The following is a 20,101-nucleotide window of genomic DNA, read 5'->3' as shown; positions in this document are numbered from 1 at the left end:
CTGGGAAGAATTTCTGACTATAACACGCACTTTAAACAGCAATTTGTACTAATTTGAGATAGCAATGTTTAAGTATATTTCTATTTTAAAGAGGAGGGAAAATTACATAGTGAATATGAAACTGTATGGAACTTTGGGGTTGATATTAAAGATTTTTTTCTTTTACAATAAAGCCTAAATATTTAATTCTTAAACTTAATTTTCAGTCTATCAGTGATAAAATGGATAAGAACACCAGATTCTGATAATCTTACTGCAGTCACTAATTCATTCCACATTCATCCCATACCAACCACACTAGCTGCAATGAATTTGGTGGTTCTTAAGTGTACCAGCACTAGGTGGTTTTTCTGAAACATTCTCAACGACAGCATTCTCCCTCAGAGAGATAACCTTTAAGGTCTTTATATCAATACCAAATATATTTTACAGCAATATTTTAATCAGTACTCATCTGTTATCAGAACTGGATCCAGAAATGTATGTATGGATGGATGTGTTCATGTATATATGTAAGAATGAATATATACATATACACATATATGCACATACATACACAGGAACATGCATTTCTGAACCTCTCGATAACAGTACCTTTTAATCAAATTAACAATGAAAGTATAAATAAACAACTAGCATAAACATAACATGAATATAAATATCAAGCAGCAAATATTTATAAAGTACTGAACAAGAATGAAAAAAAAATTAATGGGTCCGTTATAGAAAATTATTAAGATAAAACACTTTTATTTTAAAACTTACGACTAAAAGAAAATTAAAACTTTAAAAATCTGCATTATATAATGCAGAACTTCAAACTGAATAAACAAATATCTTATATGATTATGTGATGTTAAATGTTGCTAAATATCATATTACTCTACAGCAGGGATTGTCAACCTTTTTTTCTCCGTACACCCTTTTTACCATTGCTAGACAATCACTGCCTTTCCCATTAGAAACTTAAAAAAATACACATATATTTATTTAAATTTAAGATTAATTTTTAATGTGCTGTGTGAATTAAAATAGAAAAAGCACAGAAAATATTGATAACTAAATATATTAATTAATTAATATAATTATTTCAAACCTTGAATAAAAATAATTTTTTATATTCACAAAATAAAACTAAATACTTAAGAGATAAATAAAAGGCTGAATACATCCACCTGAAATTATGAAATCCCCCCCTTGGTTGAGAACCTTTGCACTACAACAAAACTTTTGCTAAAGTTGGTAAGGTTGATCTTTACAATAACATTATCAAAAACCAGGCCTCTAAGACAAATAAATGGTATTAAATTTTTAAAGGCAGCTGCTTAGACTTCATCTTAAAAATAAATATTTTCACAGCTTACATTAGAGAATGTGCCAGTACAATAATACATACATATATTTTCAAAATATCAACACAAATATATTTTACATTAATTAAGGGTTTTGATTAATTAAGCATTTCAGTAAATTTATGAAAATATTTCCTTATTCCTGAATTTCACTTTAATAAAGGAATGAGGCAATTAAAATAAATTCTACGTAAAATTTACCTAAAAATGTAAGATCCCACGTTGATAGGCACCGGTTTAGCTCAGTTTTTTGCAGATTATCATCAGGAACAAATTTTTTCCGAGACAAAGCTTTACATGCAGTAGCTATACGCAATGGCATGGCTGATGGTATTAAGTACAGTTTCCTTTAAATTAATCGTAATTTTCTTCATACATATGTCTGTAAAAAAATTTTAATTGTTACTTGATAAAGTTTTTAAAACACTTTTTAAACGAAAACTATACACAATTAATATTTACAGTCAACCAAAGTTCAAAATGAAACGACAAAAGTTATCCAAAATCTCTTAACGAACTACTAAAAATATGCCAACTAAGAAATTAAATAAGAAAGTCATTTTTTATAGAAGTATGATATTTTACATTATGGCAAAATAAGCAAATTCAGCTCTGTACGTATCACGAAACTAAAACACACCTGTCAAAAAACATCTGTGTGTTTCTCTTTTCACTTCACTTAACTGAATGGTAAAACGAAAACCAACAAAGCAACAAACTGCAAAACCAAACAAAGATTCTTTGGTAAAATAGATTTGTATATACATGTGCACGAGTAAAGGTAAAACTTTAAAATATTGACATGAACTTATCTTACTAATTACTGCAAATTCAATAAATTTCGGAATATATGTCATAAGAAATACAGAGAAAGACAGACAGACAGACAAAGTAGACAGATGTCTTGTTTTGCACCCGCTAAGTCTTTCTGCACCGATGGGCGAAAGATCAAGCATAGGTGCGAAGGAAGGTATATAGAAAGAGGGGCAATTTCGTATTTGAGGAGAGTAAAAAGGAACTTCGTACATCTTGTACGAGTTCAAAAGGCCAGGAAGAAAAGATGGGACAAAATAAAATTTAAAATAAATAGCCCAAAAATAATAGAAGGAAAAAAAAAAAAAAAAAAAAAAGGCCTATAGAAAGAAAAGGAAAAGAAGTAGAAAATATCCTAAAATACGATTGTGTCCATGAGTGTAGTTAAAAGGAGAAGAAACTGTCTTCATTTACAATAAATAGTGTCTCACAGGTGTGTTTGTGTAGTGAGTGTGTTTGGTAATGGTGAATAGATGTGTTACTGGGGAAAAAAAAATATTGACGGTGTTAAAATGCTTCGTATCAAGGTATTTAGCATGGAATATAAAGTAATATGTACGTTTGCATCCTGAGATATCAACAAAGGTCATCAAACAAAAGTATATATTAATTTAACCAAAGTAACTTATGCTACTTTCATTCTCAACATTTTCATACATTTTTCAAAAAGCAACAGCAGACTAACAACATAGAACCATATACAATACAAGACCACAACCGCATACACCCAAATAAATAAATAAATAAATAAATAAATAAAATAATATATATATATATATATATATGTGTGTGTGTGTGTGTGTGTGTGTGTAAATTACTGAGTATATGTATTAAAAACACAAATTAAACAGTATTTATTAATTTAACTATCATAATTTGTTACAAGTCATAATTTGTTATTTTACTATCATAATTTATTACTAGTTAAATAATGTTAATATAACACAATGAGGCACACTGTTATTTATATAAGCTCATAGTTCTAAAAATTCATTTAAGGCGGTGAAGAATAAACCATCCCTTACATATGGACATTTAACAGATAGCAAAGAACAGTATGAGAAAAAATCGGTGAGGTATAATATTATTTAAAGGCGAAACTATATTCAAGCGATCTAGAAAGAAAAGAGAATCCAGAAGATCCGAGAGGGAAATAGCGCGATGCCCAAATTATCCCTCTCATCCCCAAATTTTCCCTCTCTCGAGATTCCTTAAGGGCTTTGTAAGTGTTGACAGACGTGAACTGATAACGCTGGCGTCTGTTTCGAGTTGATACACAAAGGAAGCCACAAGCAATGGCAATTTCAAGTATTTTTTAATGCTTTAAACTGATGAAAAATTAAGATTTATTGATTTAAAGGCACTTATTTATAGAAATTTGATTTAGTTTAGATGAAAGAAAAGTACTTATCTTAAAATTCCAGGCTTTTGGAGTATATCCTTACATTGTCCGCTGTTTTATTCTCGTCAACATCGGAGCCGAAATTCATTGGAATGATATAGGTTTTGTAGGGGAAAAATAAACGTTTTTCAAAGAAATTTAATTGATAATCATCAAGAGGAAAGGAAAAATTTTCACTTTTTTACGGAGCGCAGCGATCGTGCTGCCGCTTGCCTCGGTGATCACACAGCCCTTCGACAGACAAAGTATAATATTTGATGTATTTTTCAATACAGAGAAAACAAAAAGCTAATATTTCGGAACTAAGGCGGTTAGGAACCAATAATTATTTAAAAGAAAGGAAGTCCATGATATTGAAAAAGAGGCACCGCCTAAAGATTCAATTCACATAATTTTCATAGAATTACAAAATACGAAAAAAAGAAAAAGAAAAAAGAAAAAAAAAATTCTCACAAAGAGTTATGTTATACTATGTTACGTCACGAAGCTCTCCTGTGCGGTTGGATGACGTCTAAAACTACATCACTTCCTATTTTGAAGGAATGCAGCTGTGCTAAAGGATTCAGTAAAAATGGAATACTTTTTGTTATCTAAAGCTTTAAATTCTTCAACTGCACATATTTATTAAGTTATGTCGTTACTTTACTAGATAAAAACAAACAACAAAGTAAAATATCTTTTGAAGTTTGTTTTTATTTGGGCATGTGTGTCATCAGTTCCTTCCACTTATCATGGCTTTCATTTCTCATCACTCTAAAGATTACAGCATATGGAACCCCCCTTAAAAAAAAATTCTGATTCCAAGAAAAAACAACCATTTTAAGCAAAAGAACACATCAGTTTAGTTTCTATCATATCGCCCTAAACTTTCTTTACTTTATTCTTCCTATTAAGAATTAATCCGAAAATCCTTTTTAACCTTCTTGGATGCCTATTAGCACATGTTTAAAATACATTTAAAAGTAACCAGTTCAAAAATATTAGGGAATAATATTATATATAAGGCAAAAAGCGTTATAATCAAGAGTTTCATGCAAAAATGGTAAGTCTAAAATTGTGGTATGGCCGTGAAGTATTTTAATTCGGCACTTAATTCCAGGCATTGCTTCGAGAAGTTCTCGAACAAATTTCAACTCAGTCAAATTTTACAATGAAATGTTAATACTATAAAAGTTAATGGAAAAACGTTTCTGATTGTCCAATGGTTTAATAAATTAAACAAAATCACAGAATAAATTTTACAGTTTATTTCTCCGAATGAATATATAAACAGAAGTCAGGAAAACATTTAAGAAGCTAACGTTTACTTCTCTATTGCATTGTGAATATCGAGTGTAAAGATTACAACCATTCTTCCATATATCTTGCTAACAAATCTAGCTCAAATTTGCTTTAAACTTTTTAAAAAATATTCCATAACCGGGAAGGTTGCTGAAATACTTTTTGTCGTATAGATTGACAACAGCTCCATTTTAAACAACTTCTTGAAAGAAACTTCTTCTTTTTAGTTCTTTGATTTTGTGGCTTGGCATAATACAAATTGCAATTTAATAAGAGAAATATTTGTTATAAATTTCGTGCGCAAGCGATTCAGTGAAAGAAACGGAAAAACGTCATCAATATATTTTTCTTTATTAAATAAATGCCCATATCTCAAAAATGTGTTCATTTACAATGAACCAATATCATTACATTCACCCTCCCATTTACCTTAGCCCTTTTGAATAAGTCTTTGAAATATAAAATTGTATGTGTACTATATGTATCTTCAGAACTAATTCTTAAATTAGCTGTCCTATCGTAACTGCTTAGATCAAAATTGTTTCGGGCGCTAAACATAAATTTTCATACCAAGATCAGATTGCAATTTCTCTTTAAGCTTATAGTTTTTAAATATGCATATATTTTGAACTGTTTGAAACTTTACTGTGCAACTCTTGGATATGTTTGGAGTCAAATCTGAAGTTCTGAGAATGCAATCCTCCTCCCTCCCTCCCTCCTGTCATTGATTCTGAAGACGAGATGAGATATGAATGAAATGTAAAAATTAACAGCTGGAACAGTCCTTGCCATGTCAATAAAACATTATCTCACCTCAAGGAGTGTGTTAATGATCAAAACTGACGGGTTCGTATAACTCAAGAAAAATGGCCATGGTATACAGATTATGCAGAAGTACCTCAAAATCTGTTATGGAACTGTTATGGAGAAAGTGAAGCTGACCACATTGAATGATCATAAAATGACTTCGAAATTAGAGGGAAAAATTCTTTCCATAATTATTTCCAGTCAAAATGTATGTTGACTGGGAGAACTCCAAACGATGAAAGCAGTCAGCATCAATAAAACAAAAGAAAATTTAAGATCGAAAAGCTAAAACTCGAAACTGACAAGCTTTGGAGAGTTCTGAAATGTGGCTAAGGAATTAGCAGAATGGAAAATACCGCTATATGTCTACAAAAGAGAAAGGGAGACAAAGAGACACCTGGTTAGAGCCTGATAGTTATGCGAAAAATGTATTACGTTCGTAAATTAAATATGATCGAGTTAATTAAATCAGGTTTGTTATCGGCGTTAAAAACTACAGATATTTTCGACAATTGATGATGAAAAAGGCATTTCACTTATCTTTGATATTTTAAAAATGCGTTGCTGAAATATAGCTTTAAATTAATCATTAAAAATAATTTTTTTTGCATATATTAAAATAAATTTGCAACAACCATTAGATTGCAATATGAAGAACATATGTGAAACATTGTTACAAATTTTGTACATGATGTAAATAATTTTATTGAAATTATACCTCAAATTGCAGTGTTTTTTTTTTTTTTTTTTTTTTTTTTTTTTGTATAATGTATTGTTGCGTGCGTACGGGTTCGTTATGAAATGAATGCACAAGTCCGATGAAAAATGAACAAAAATTTATTATTATCACAACAAAAATGCTTAAATTTTCTCAAATTATCATGCAGTATTACAATATCTCACAGTAGTTATCTTTTAACTACTCAAATGTCCAATAGAACGTAATTCAAAACAGCTAAAGAACGCTAATCCGCGAATTCGCTACAATCAACAAGAGCAGTTTTCTAAACAACAACAAACTAAGCAACTACTACAAACTGAGATGTTTTCCTCCTTTTATAAGATTTTAAAATCACGCGCTAGAATTTTCCAGTACTTTCTCGAAATGAAAAAGAGATATTTATTTATTTAATGCACGCGCTCTTGTATTTTCAATTTTCCGGCTTAGCTTTCTTTTAATATTCGTCACGCGCTGCACTGCGCGAGAAATAAAACCATTTAATTTATAATTGAACTAACATTAGCTTTTTAAATACCAAATTCGTAACAGTATTATGAAAATGTAGTGAACATGAAAGAAGCGAAGCTTTGTCGGAAAAGTAAGAATATTGGGGCAAGTTCTATTTAACACTGAGTAAATGACTATTTCGCTAAACTGGCGAGATGTCGCCAAGCTGGCGATGGTTTTGGAGGCTAATTTTTGTGGCAAAATTTGGCGAAAAAACGCCAAAAGTCGCCAATCTTGGAGACTATTCGGAGACATTTTAGTCCAGTCCTTGTATATAACTGTATGGGTATTGTAATTGAATAAGTATAATTGATGCTATATGTAGCTGTAACCATATTCGGTCCTCATGTGCCTTCCAGGAATTACGAGATGTGGGAGGTACTAGAAATCTCTCTCCGGAAAACTACCTATGACCGGGTGAGAATCAGTTTATCAGTTGTTGTTGCTGTTTAGTACAGCATGAGTTCGAAATATTGGGATATCTCCGTGTTAGTTTCGCTCTCTAATGCGCTTCGCATTGCGTTATGTTTAAGTTATATTTATTAAAGAAGCGATAAATATAACTTAAACTATGCATTGCGTTATGCATTGCGTTAAAGAAGCAATAAATATAACTTAAACTATGCATTGCGTTATGTTTAAGTTATATTTATTAAAGAAGCGATAAATATAACTTAAACTATGCATTGCGTTATGCATTGCGTTAAAGAAGCAATAAATATAACTTAAACTATGCATTGCGTTATGTTTAAGTTTTATTTATTGCTTCTTTAACAAAATTACGTAAGGTCCACATTATTGTTGTGTGGGAATCTAAAATTTTATTTACTAAATTTATAAGATCTGACTTGAATATACAAATTATTAGTCTTAATTTGAATTTTTGTACATTTATGTTTTTATTTCAGTTATGTTGTTTTTGTTGCTTATACTCATTTGTCTGACGTAGTCAGCCCAAGCCCACGAAATTCCTCATTGCAAGGAGTGTTAGATTACGCCTGCCGTTGGCAACAGCCTTGAGCACTGTTCAGGTGACAGTGCGATTTAGCTCGGTTCCGTCCCCGATTTTGATGGATAGCACCCCGGGGGGGGGGAAGGGAACGGGTACGAGGGTCTCCCACCTCTCTCCCTCTCCACCAAACCACACGAGAGGATTTTCGGCTTGGCGCATATTTAGAGTACCGCCATGTCGCACAGACACTATACATTTACAAATCTTATCCATGCCTTCTCCGGGATTCGAACCCGGGCCCTTCGGCACAGCAATCAGTGATGCTACCCACTATAACAGTTGGGCGGCTTTGATGGAGAGCACCTCGGGGGGGTATCCGACGGTCTCCCACCGCTCTTCCGCTACCTCCAACCTCTCGAGAGGCCTTTCGGCTCGCCCATTATTTAAAGTGCCCCCATGCCGCAGGGACACTATACATTTACAAACAAATTCCGAAATTCGAACCCGGGCCCTTCGTCACGGCAGTCAGCGATGCTAACTATTATACCGGTTGCGCGGCATTTCAGTTATGTCACATTGAAGAATTTTATTTCACAATCAATCACTTTGATTATTTATACCATGATAACAGTCCATGATAACCATGATAACCATGATAACCTTGTATAAGGAATGGAGGGTTTTACGTGCTATAGTATTTAAGCATCCCACAGCCATCAGCAAGTATATACTTACGCTGATTCGCTTGTGAGGACCTGCCCATTTTTATCAAAGTTTATTTCATTATCGTACTGCATTTTGTTACTTTTCTATGTTTATTTATTTCAAAAGTCCATTTTACATTGCACTAAACTAAGAAAATGAGGATTGTTTTATAATGAATAAGTAATTAATTTTAATATAATTTCATGCTATGTTAAAGAAAAACATTGACTTGATATTAAATACAACAGTTTCGCAAAAGACTTTCCGGAGAAGGACTGTAAAAATTACATTAATGCTATTCAAGCAAGGATTACAGGAACTGTGAACTTGCAATTCTTTCTTGAAAAATTTAGGGCAATTTTTGTGATATTTTCACAGAAGACGAATGTAAGTTTTTAAAATTGGACTGTAGAGTTTAATAGGAGTCTCGAGCTTGCATTTATTATCAAAAGTGTTACATACAAAATTTTTTTATTTAAAAAAGTACTTACATAAAAATTTTATGATTGTTCCAAAATTATATTTATCTTCACTCGCTAACATTATAATACCTTTTTCCTAAAAAAAAAAAAACTTTTCTAGAGCTAAGACTTTTTACCTTTAAAAGGGAGGATATGTAAGATAAAAAAATATGTAAGTCAAAATTGTAACTTTAATTAGCAGTAACCCTGCAATACATCATTTTAATTGGTGTAGCTGCCCCTACGGCTCTAAAAGTATAAACTGTTATAAGAATTTTTTTGGACTGCGTCTTTCAAAAATTAATCTGTTTTATAATTTTTTGCGTAATCCTCCTGCAATGCAACAGCTCTTATCCAATCAGATTAAGAAAACTTTTGGCTATACACCTCACGCTTTGCCGTTTCGTACACCTTCTCTTACTCAAACTTATTTCTACTTAAAAATGCATCGCTTGCCTCTGCTGTCTTCATCCATTGTCTAAAGGCATACCAGCGGCCGAGCGGTAAAGTCGCTGAACACTGGTAGTTCGGTCCGAGGTTCGAATCCAGCGAACGGGCTGGCTTCATGGGCGTTTTCGTGGTTTTCCCCGTGTGTAACGTGTATATGAGCCAGTTTCCCTTAAAAAGTCCTCCACAAAGGCATCCCTCCCCTTAGGCAAATAGCCCTCGAGAGGTTTTGACATAATCACACACACATATCATTGTCTAAAGCAGAGTTTCTTAAACTGTGGGTCGCAAACCCCCCATGGGGGTCACGGCACCTGCAGCAAGGGGTCGTCAAACATTTTAGCAGTTTTGATATTTTTTAAACTATAATAATTTTATAATTGACAAATATTTTTACAGAATGTATCTGATAATAGGTAAAGATAAGACACTACAGATAAAGAAAAAAAACGAAAACGTTTTCGACGCATTCTTTTTATAATATAAACGTTCATTTTCCTTGCTTTGCACGTGACGCTGTCATTTCGTCTGTTACTTATTTAAAATTTTCACATTGTTCTATGTCTTAAAATTAGAAATTAAAGTTGATGACCTAAATCTGCAATAGTATTTTACAGACAAAGTGAAAAAAATTAACAGTTTTACTTCACGCGTGTGTCGGATTTGCGCAATGCTTATGGGGTCCCACAAAATTTTCGTAAATGTTATGGGGTTTCTGGGGTCGCGAAAAAAATCTCGGTGATAAAAAGGTGTCGCGACTGAAAAAAGTTGAAGAAGCCCTGGTCTAAAGAAATGTGAACTGTACAAAATTGGGGAAGGAGTGCATATCGCATCCATAATGATATGTGAATCAATACTGCGTCTCTAGAATTGCTTTATCCAGCAATAAAATTATGTTGAATTCAGCCACATCTGTCTGAGAATGTCATCTTATGTATCTACGCAGCTATCTTCTAATCATCAAGATATTTATTATTATTACTAATAGTAAAAAGAGATTAACGAACATGAAGACGGATATGATGCCGTTATTACAGCTTCCTTGAAGAACACTGCTAACTGCTGAAGCGAAAACGACATTTGGGGAAAGTATTGGAGGCAGGACGACATTCATTAAAAATGTCGTAAACTGTTTTTTGTTTTGAATATTAATAAATGCTACAAATTCAGGATGTTAAGATAACTGTACAAGATTGAAAATTAATATAAACCCAAGCTAGAATGGTAATATTCATGGTCTTTTACAATATGAAGCAATCACTGAAGACTGTTACTGTATTACGACAACACTGTCATAATAACTTAGCTTTCATAATCGAAACAAACACGTTCGACATTAAAAACAAAGATGTGCAATGATTATAAATAATAACACGTCTGTAACCTTCATCACGCATAAACATACCCAGAACTTTAATACCGCATCTAAACTTAGATTCAAAGACTTACTTCCACCGATAGTTGACAGCAAAAAGGCGCTACTGCTGAAATCAGATAAGAAAAGTAACGCGTACCATTTGCAAATCACGAGCGCAGTTAAAATAGCAACTTGTCATTGAGAAGATTCCAACCCGTCACTGTAGAATAAACAGTTCGAATCATATAAAATCTGTAATGTGAAAAATTAAATGTAATGACGGCCTAAAATGAGGACACCAAAATAAATAAAACGTGTTCTAAATTTCAAATAAAAAAAAAAAAAAAAGTTGTTCCAATACTTCAGTGAATATTTGAATACTTGATTAGTTGATAAGCCTAAGTAGCTGCGAAATTCATGGTCATTCACAGAGTCTTACATCAGCGTTGAATTCTGTAACCTAGTTATGTAAAGTTTTATTTACCGTACGAAACGTTTAGTTTAGTTTTTTTTTATTATTAGGTATTAAATAATTTTTTTTTTAAAAAAGTTTCACAGACTAGCACAGTTTTATGTTCGTCTAGCATAGCTTGATATTTTTTTTTTGTAATCGAATCGTGGATTAAAATTTCAAGTATTTCATTTGAATATGAATATGGTTATTTAATTTATCAAAAGTTGAAGGTCCCTTACAACTGTTTTGTTAAAAATCACGAATGCTGTCTTTCTATAGAAAAGCTTTAATAGAACACCGAAAGTTCTTAAATTCTAACTTTGCAAAGTAAACATTTTTATTATTTTTAAGCCGTCAGCGGGACTCTTTTAAAAGATTTATTAAATACTACTTACAAATAAATTCGCTTAGCAGAGGAGAATTTGGTTGAGTATTTTTATGCAAAAAAAAAAAAAAAAAAAAAAAAAAAATCTGATGTGTACACCACATGACTTCCTTCTATTGGAATATTAAATTATACGCATTTTTTCTTGCATTTCATTTAAACTTGTTGGATTGAATTAAATCTACTTCGCCGACAGCGCATAAACCACAATAGAATAAATGCATTCTTTAAAATTCACTCTAGTATTTGTTTACCATAGCGACACTCTGGCGCTAGATTCGCTTAACAGTATTAATAATTATATAACAGTTGACTTATATAATAATTATATAACGGAAACTAAGTTAACTGTAACTTATATATTTCGTTCATATTATAACTCATAATGCACAAAATTTATATCATTTAAAGAATAGAATTATCTAATCGTTGCCACATGTTCTATTCAAATACTATAATAAAGCTAGAATGATGTATAAAAGAAATTAAGCAAAGAAAACAAAAAAGAAACAGTTTTTCACAGACGATTGAGTATTTCTCATTTGATTAATTCAGGTCTCACTTCGCGAGAAGGCGAAAATACATAAAAACTCAAAATATCTATATTAAAAATTACGAAGTAAATCTTAAACACTTATTTCCTCGAAAAAATTCCAGAAAGAATTAAGCATGATTTAATTGGCAATAATAAATGAAGGCGTTATCTTTGTTGTTGCGAAGCTAAGTTTCTCTAGATTGGCAACAAAGCCACTAACTAGTCTCCTGTTTCAAATGTAAACGTCAATGGCCGTCATTAGAAACAGGCTTAGCGGCAATTAAACAACTTTAAAATTGCTGATAATTCTAAAAATATTGCACACAGATTTACTAAAGACATAATATCTTTAACCGGAAGATATAAAACAACATAATTCAATCATTTTTAAAGCAAAAAATGTACAATTTACAAACATATAAGGGTAAAGAAAGTGAGATCACTGAGCCGGGTAACAGACTGGATATATATATAAATATATTTATATACGTTTGGTGCGGCCGATTGCAACCAAAATACGAGGTGCACATCTGCATGTTATAGCAGTCCTATATACAAAATTTCAACGTTCTGAGGCTACTCGTTTTTGAGTTATGCGAGATACGTACGTACGCACGCACGTACGTACATACGTTCGTACAGACGCCACGAAAAATTCTCTTCAGAATTAATTTTAAAGCAGTTTTATAATTTTTTTGAAGGAAAAGAGTATTTTATTCTGTCCTTACGTACAGATATCACGCAAAAACATCCTTAAATTGCATTCGAAAGCGGTCAAAGTGGATATATTAGTTGAAATATGCTACCTGAAGCTTTTTGCGATTACAATACTTCCTTTTTACTTCGTACAAGGAAGTAAAAAGTTACGGTGAAATTGATATTTCAAGAAAAATTACTGTGGGTATGCCTTTAGTGCTGGTTTGGCTATGTAGATTCACTTCAAAAATACGTAACTATATCAGTCAGCTATAACTGCTTCTGCATTTTTATGCACCAGCACCAGTATTATCATCTCATCAGATCCAAAATTTTATATGTATTTTTCCTGAATCCTGCATTTATGTATAAATGAGTGTCTTGCATATGAAAATTATCTCTAGGCAAACATTTTACAAATTCACTGTTTTGCACTTATGAGTGAGATCTTTTGATTTCAGTAGTAAATGTACATTTATCACTGAAATTAAGAAAGAAAAAATTGATGTGTACACCATGACTTTCTTGTACAGAATGTTGAATTATATGCATTTTTTCTTGCATTTCATTTAAACTTATTGAAATAAATCTACTTTGTCGATAGCGTATAAACCACTATAGAATAAATGCACTCTTTAAAATTCACTATAATTGTTTACCATAGCGACACTCTGGCGCTAGGTTCACTTAACAGCATTACATTTCATTTACGTTGTAACTCAGAATGCACAAAATTTATATCATCTGAAAAATTATCTAATCGTTGTCACATGTTCTATTCAAATATTATAATAAATCTAAAACGATGTATAAAAGAATTTAAGCAAACAACAACAAAAAAGAAAGAAAGAAACAGTTTATCACAGACGATTTTGGTATTTCTCATTCAATTATTTCAGTTTTCACTTCACAACAAGGCAAAAATACATAACAACTCAAAATATCTGTATTGAAAATTATGAAGTAAATCTTTAACACTTAGTTCCTCAAATAAATTCTAGAATGGATTAAGCATGATTTAATTCACAATAATAAAAGGTGTTATCTTTGTTGCTGCAAACTTTCTCTAGATTGGCAACAAATCTACTATTCTGATGTTTGAAATGTAAACAAACATTGCCGCCATTGCAAAAAGGATTAGGCTTAGCTGCATTTAAACAACTTTTAAATTGTTAATACTTCTAAAAATATTGCATGCAGATTTGCTAAAGGCATAAAAACCTTAATCGGAAGATAAGAACAACATAATTCAATCATTTTTAAAGCAAAAAATGCACAACTTAATAAAAATGCACAACAAACATATAAGAATAAAGAAACTAAGATCACTGAGCCAAGCAACAGAGTGGATATATATATATATTTATATACTTTTAGTGTGGCCGATTGCAACCAAAGTAAGAGGTGCACATCTACATGTTATAGCATTCCTATATACAAAATTTCAACATTCTGACGCTACTCATTTTTTAGTTATGCGAGATATGTACGTATGCACAGACATCACAAAAATTTCTCTTCAGAATTCATTTTAAATCAATTTTATAATTTTTTTGGTGGAAAGAGTCTTTTATTCTGTCCTTACGTAAGCGTATCATGCAAAAATATCGTTAAATTGCATTCGATAGCGGTCAAAATGGATATTTTCGTTGAAATATGCTGCCTGAAACTTTTCGCGATTACAATGCTTCCTTTTTGCTTCGTAGAAGGAAGTAAAAACGACACTTTCATTTAAGGTGAACATTTAGTTCGGGAGAGGACTTACATTAAATACAATCAACTCAAGATTGCCCAGGAAGGGGAATTAAACGGATCCTGTATTAAAGTTTTTGTCTATTGCAGGAAACATTGCTATGCACAAATCATCCGCGTCCAATAAAAATTCTACAGAAAATACCAAAACGAAAATGCATTGTGTAATAGCAATTAATAGTAGGTAATGTCACAGTATTTGGAAGTTGTTTATATCCTCAACTATATGTGCTTAGAAGCTATTAATATTTCTTTAACGCTGACTCTTATCAAAATACAAAAGTAATATGAAACAAAAACAAATGGCACGGGGAACGTGAAATGAAGAAGAAATAAATACAAGCATTGACAGGAAGGAAAAGAAACAGGTTGTGCCCGAGGCAGAAAAAGATAACTTTGAATACTAATTTAATTTAAAACTAAGCAAACTTATTTTTCCGGATAAAACTGCTTCAAAATACAGCTAACTAGTTAAGAGTACTTTTCTTTTTAATTGTAATTCGCGCTGTTTCTCTTTTCTGTGTGTGCAAGCTTTTTTCATTGCTCTCGGATTAATGATAATTTTGAGTTAACCGTGGATGTCGTTTCCGGTATTATAGTGAGTTGACAGCAATTCACATCGGGTTTTTGCAGTAGAACTAGCATCATGGTTCAGCATTTGCTTCTCAGCAAAGCAGTCGTAGGAAATATAAATAACGTTTCAGTAAACGAAGAGATTGTTCCACTCTTTTATTCTTTTATACAAATTACCTAGGTTTTAAATATATAAGCTTTAAAAAGCCAATTTTCAGGGTTTATGTAATTTCTAGAATAGATATTTATGAAAATAATATTGTGGATATCGTCAAAGGCGTAAAAAATACGAATAGTACAGTTTAAGGACACTTTCGCCGCCCAACCGTGTAGCGGTAAGCGTCGTTGACTGCCGTGCCGAAAGGCCCGGATTCGAAAAGGCATGGATGTTTGTAAATGTACAGTGTCAGTGCGGCATGGAGGCACTCTAAATATGCGGCAAGCCGAAAGTCCTCTCGAGTGGTTCTGGTAGGGAAAGAGAGGTGGGAGGGGTGCTTTCCATCAAAATTGGAGACGGAACTGAGCTAAATCGCACTGTCAATCATATGCCTTGCTCAATTTTTTAGTACCTTTTCCCCTGTGCCTATTATAAGCCCACCAGCGGCCGAGCGGTAAAGACGCTGAACAATGGTAGTTCGGTCCGAGGTTCGAATCCCACGAACGGGCTGGCTGCATGGGCGTTTTCGTGGTTTTCCCCATGTGTAACGTGTATACGAGCCAGTTTTCCATTAGAAAGTCCTCCACGAAGGCATCCCTCCCTTTATAGATAGCCCTCGTGTGCTTTGCCATAATTGAATAATCCCTAATCCCCGTGCCTATTATGGGGGCGTTTTACATCCGTGTTTTTCTTTCACAAGGCAATTTGTTTACATTCGATTGCTTCTCCGCATAAATTTTCGGTTTTTCTAGATCACAGTAGCCCAATATAAATACTATACTCACTAATACATGGAAGTCAAACATATCTTTACGTTATATCCGTTGATGCTTCTTCATGCACTGAATGAATACGGATAATTTTTTTCGTTTCAAATTTTAAAATTAATGTATTTCCTTTAATTTTCAAAGGATGTTATTTGAATAAAATAAGCTAAATTATTACACTATCATTGACCGACCTCGAACGAAAATTAATAGCATAATTCAAATTAGCTGGAATGACAAAATTATAAGATCGCAAATAGCAGTGATTAAATTTTTGTTGAATTTTTAATTTGTGTATCACAAAAGGCTGCTTTTCAAGTCTTACATTTTGTTTGTATGCTTGGATTTTAGACATTTAGTAAATGCGAAGATCAGGATGTGTAAAGTACAAAAAGGTTTAACAAATGCAGCTAAAACTAATGAGTTTAACTTACAAAGAAATTGCTAAAGAATGAGTAGATTCTGTAAATTGAATGAGACAATGTAACACAAGTTAATCTAAGGTATTTTAACCGGAACATCAACTGGGCAATTTTCTAAAAATTCAACTTCAGTAATAGCTTAAATAAAACGAAGATAATTCAGTTTGAAGAATTTACAATAGTTTTGGAAAACAAGGTATCTGTAAATTATGGGGATTAGGTAAAAGAACTCCTACCTTTCTACAGAAATTTTAGATTGCAGTCCTTCATTCAAGTTCCATTTCTTTCATTCAAGTTTTGGAATTTTTTTCCCTCGAAAATTCGGCAGTTGTTTCAGATAAGCAGTCAGAAACCAATATGACGTCGGACAACTGTTATGTTTTTGAACAAGAAACATCAAATGGTGCCTATAAAAGGCAAAAACACAATAAAATAAAGTTACCTTGTTACATAATTTAATTCATGTAATATGCAGGTAAATATAGTGCATTTAAAATTATGCAAAACAGCAGCTTTAGTCAGAGTCTCGCTTCGAATAAAACTCAGTTTATTTCAAAGGCTATCAGACATATAAATTATCTCTTTTTCAGGAGCAAAAGCGTTTAGAAATGATGGGAGAAACGACTACAGTTTTATGTTGAAAGCAATGGGCAGAGCAAAAAGAAATGAACGTAGCAAGCGTAACGAAAATCTGAATTGGAATTAATGTTACTAACTAAAGAAGATAAATTTTTATGAATGAGAAAAGTTTCAAAGAATTCAAATTCCTCAAATGAAGAAATTTATGGAGAATTTTTGCGGAATCAAAACCAAAATTGTGTGCAAGTGGCCAACTATAATTAGTTATCGAAGATTTGTATATTGCTTCTTTTCAAGCACAATATTTGTGTTACTGAAGTGAAATTTTAACGCTCTTTTAATTTCCACGATTATATAAAACAACCTGAGTGCGGATTTCTGGGTTGACCAGATATGCTAAAAATTCCTCAAGAATTAAAAATCACAGATGAGATCTAGAAGAATCGAACAACACATTTTACTGATATGTGAAAAATTACCCAAAAAGTCGAATTCCTGAAGAAATCGAGCATTTTAACAGGTAGAAGGACGAAATGGTATGACGAAGAGGTTATTAGTCCAAAGGGGGCTTTGTTCCTGAAGGACTATTGTTTTCGTTTTGCGATTTTGCGTTGGTTTGCTATAAATGTACGTTTTGCTTTTCAAGCTGTTGCCACCAAATGTTAGAGTCTTGCATTATATTTGAAGAAATTAAATAATGAAAAATCTGCATCAATTTAAAGATAGATAGATTAACTAAAACTCAATGAAGAGAAGCCTGCCGCGCTGCTTCGGATAATTTAACAGGGTTGTATGCCCCTAACAAAGCCAACTGCCATACTAATAATCTTCTGCTTATTCTTAAAGATTATTGCACAATAGAGAAAGCACATTCATAACATGTTAACCAGCAAAACATTTACTAGAGGATTACAAGGACTGCCTGAGAGCGGATTTCTGGGCCTTTACTTTTAACGACACTTTAAAAAGTGCGAATTCTCAAGTCATATACGAAGGTCTGCGTGCCGCCCAGCCGGTAAAGTGGTTAGCGATCCTGATTGCTGTAGAGATGGGCCCAGGTGCGAATCCTGAAGCAGGCGTGGTTGTAACTACCCGTTCCTTTCATAGAAGGCAATGGTGGCCCCCTATTAGGAACCAAGGGACCAAGGCGATGGCTTCCGGAGTACCTTTGCTGAAAACAGCAATTACCTCCACAACTTCGTTAAGAAAAACTGAATAATTAAGAAAAAAGCATGAATAAAGTAAAAGGAATGAGAACCGTTGAGGGTTTAAAGGTACGAGAGATCGATAAGGAGTCCACAAAGGGACGAAAACTTCTTTCAACTCTTAACCTCGCCTAGGTAGAAGTCAAAGACCTCCCGCCGCAGAAATTGAGGAGTGAAAGAGGTGAAAGCTGAGGTGATTACGGGCACGTGTCACGTGAAAGCAATATCCAAAGCAGGTCGGAAGAGCATGGGACGGGAGGCGAAATCCTCCAAGTCCCGGGAAAGGTTGTCATGACAACTCGAAGATCCGCGGAGTTCGCTAATGCCTTGGCATGGTTGAGGGGAAAGAGGTCGAGCGACCTAAATAACTGGTATTGTAAGGAGGAATAAAATTAGGTGCTTCCACAATAGGGGGCGATCACTTCCGGCCCTTGTAGTGGCATAAGGCTAATGGCTATTAAATAAAGCGCACGGACACCCCCCCCCAAAAAAAAAACAAAAGATCTTCGCGTTCGCGGACGACACTGCGTTGGCTGTTAGTGGCAGAACTGGAGATATCCTCGAAAAGAATGTGACATGTTCTCTCAAAGAATTGAATATAAAATACCACAGATTGAATCTCGGCATTTCTCAGGAGAAGTGCAAAGCTATACTTTTTAACAAACCAGAGCAAAAGCTTTTAAGGAAGCCCAACTTCATCTAGAAAAGAAGATGAAGATTACCCTAGTCTTGAAGTTTCTAGGTGCCCATCAACCAACTTAATTTTACTTATCATCTTAGAGATAACCAACTTAATTTTATTAATCTTACAGAGACGCAGAATTTAAATTGCTATAAAAAATACAAAGCAGCAACTGGAGATTAAGTCCCCATAATTCAAAAGAATTTATATACAATGGTAATATTGAGCATAGTTAATTATGGGGCCGCATTTTGTGCGGAGAATATGACAGAAAGGAAGAAAAAGAAACTTTTCCTCCCTATAGAATGACAGCTATTACTCTTTATGTATTCTTACTGTGATACCTCCGCTACATTTAACTGCGACAAAGAAAGCAGCAGGGGCCAAAATACTCCAGTTAAAAAAAGATGCTTACATGAATGACACCACCTATTATGGGTTAAAATATGAGCCTTCATCTATTCCACTTATTTACCATTTCATAGAGTGCTTAATAATCAATACGAAAGCGTCATCAGTTTATAGTCTAGATTATCCAAGAGTATATACGGACGACTCTAAAACTCATAGAGAAGTGGGTGCAGCATCGATAATATACTCACTTTCCTCGATTCCGTCAACATGGCAAAGAAAATTATCTCCAGAAAATTCGGTGTATTGGGCCGAACTTTCAACAATACAATTTGCAGCGAATAAGGCTGTTTCAAATAATTTCAGAACAATGGCAATACTATCTGCCAGCTTACCTTATACAGTCAGAGTGACCTTATACAGCCAGCTTAGCTTTATACGCTTTGAAGAACAGAAACAATAAGAATCGACTTTTGAAGAAATTCAAAATACCATAAGCGCCCCCCCCCAGAAATAATATTTTTCGTCAGTTAGGTGAAGACCCACAGTGAGAACGACGGTAACGATGCGGCTGACTTCCTTGCAAAGGATGCTACGACTAACATCAACAGTGATGTGATCCAAGACCTGTGGCCCAAACCTCATATAAAAGTTACCTTAAATGCAGTTGTCTACTCTAAAGTGGCAATAAGAATGGGACCTGGAGTGCAAGGCAGAAGAGTTCACGAATTTTTCTCG

General features: G+C 33.3%; 1 protein-coding gene across 8 annotated transcripts in view; it reads right to left on the bottom strand.

Annotated features, from left to right (window-relative positions):
* LOC118204755 (high affinity cationic amino acid transporter 1-like) overlaps positions 1-20,101 on the bottom strand; it is a 117,004-nt gene that overhangs the window by 39,369 nt on the left and 57,534 nt on the right. For 2 of the 8 annotated variants that reach the window (XM_085824449.1, XM_085824450.1), the window contains exons 2-3: positions 16,783-16,953; positions 1,554-1,734 (exon numbers count right to left, since the gene is read on the bottom strand). In XM_085824449.1, the coding sequence (XP_085680575.1) occupies positions 1,554-1,674 (121 nt within the window). In that variant the 5' untranslated portion in view covers positions 1,675-1,734; positions 16,783-16,953. Of the gene's footprint in view, positions 1-1,553; positions 1,735-1,814; positions 1,835-1,937; positions 2,168-10,897; positions 11,002-16,782; positions 16,954-20,101 lie in introns of those variants that run through there. The other 6 variants (XM_085824451.1, XM_085824453.1, XM_085824454.1 and 3 more) reach the window with 5 other exon arrangements.

The sequence above is a fragment of the Stegodyphus dumicola genome, chromosome 9 (genome assembly GCF_044657685.1).
Source record: "Stegodyphus dumicola isolate Sdum_Otavi_A_Nest chromosome 9, ASM4465768v1".
Lineage (NCBI taxonomy): Eukaryota > Metazoa > Arthropoda > Arachnida > Araneae > Eresidae > Stegodyphus > Stegodyphus dumicola.
This window is presented reverse-complemented; position numbering and strand designations above follow the sequence as displayed.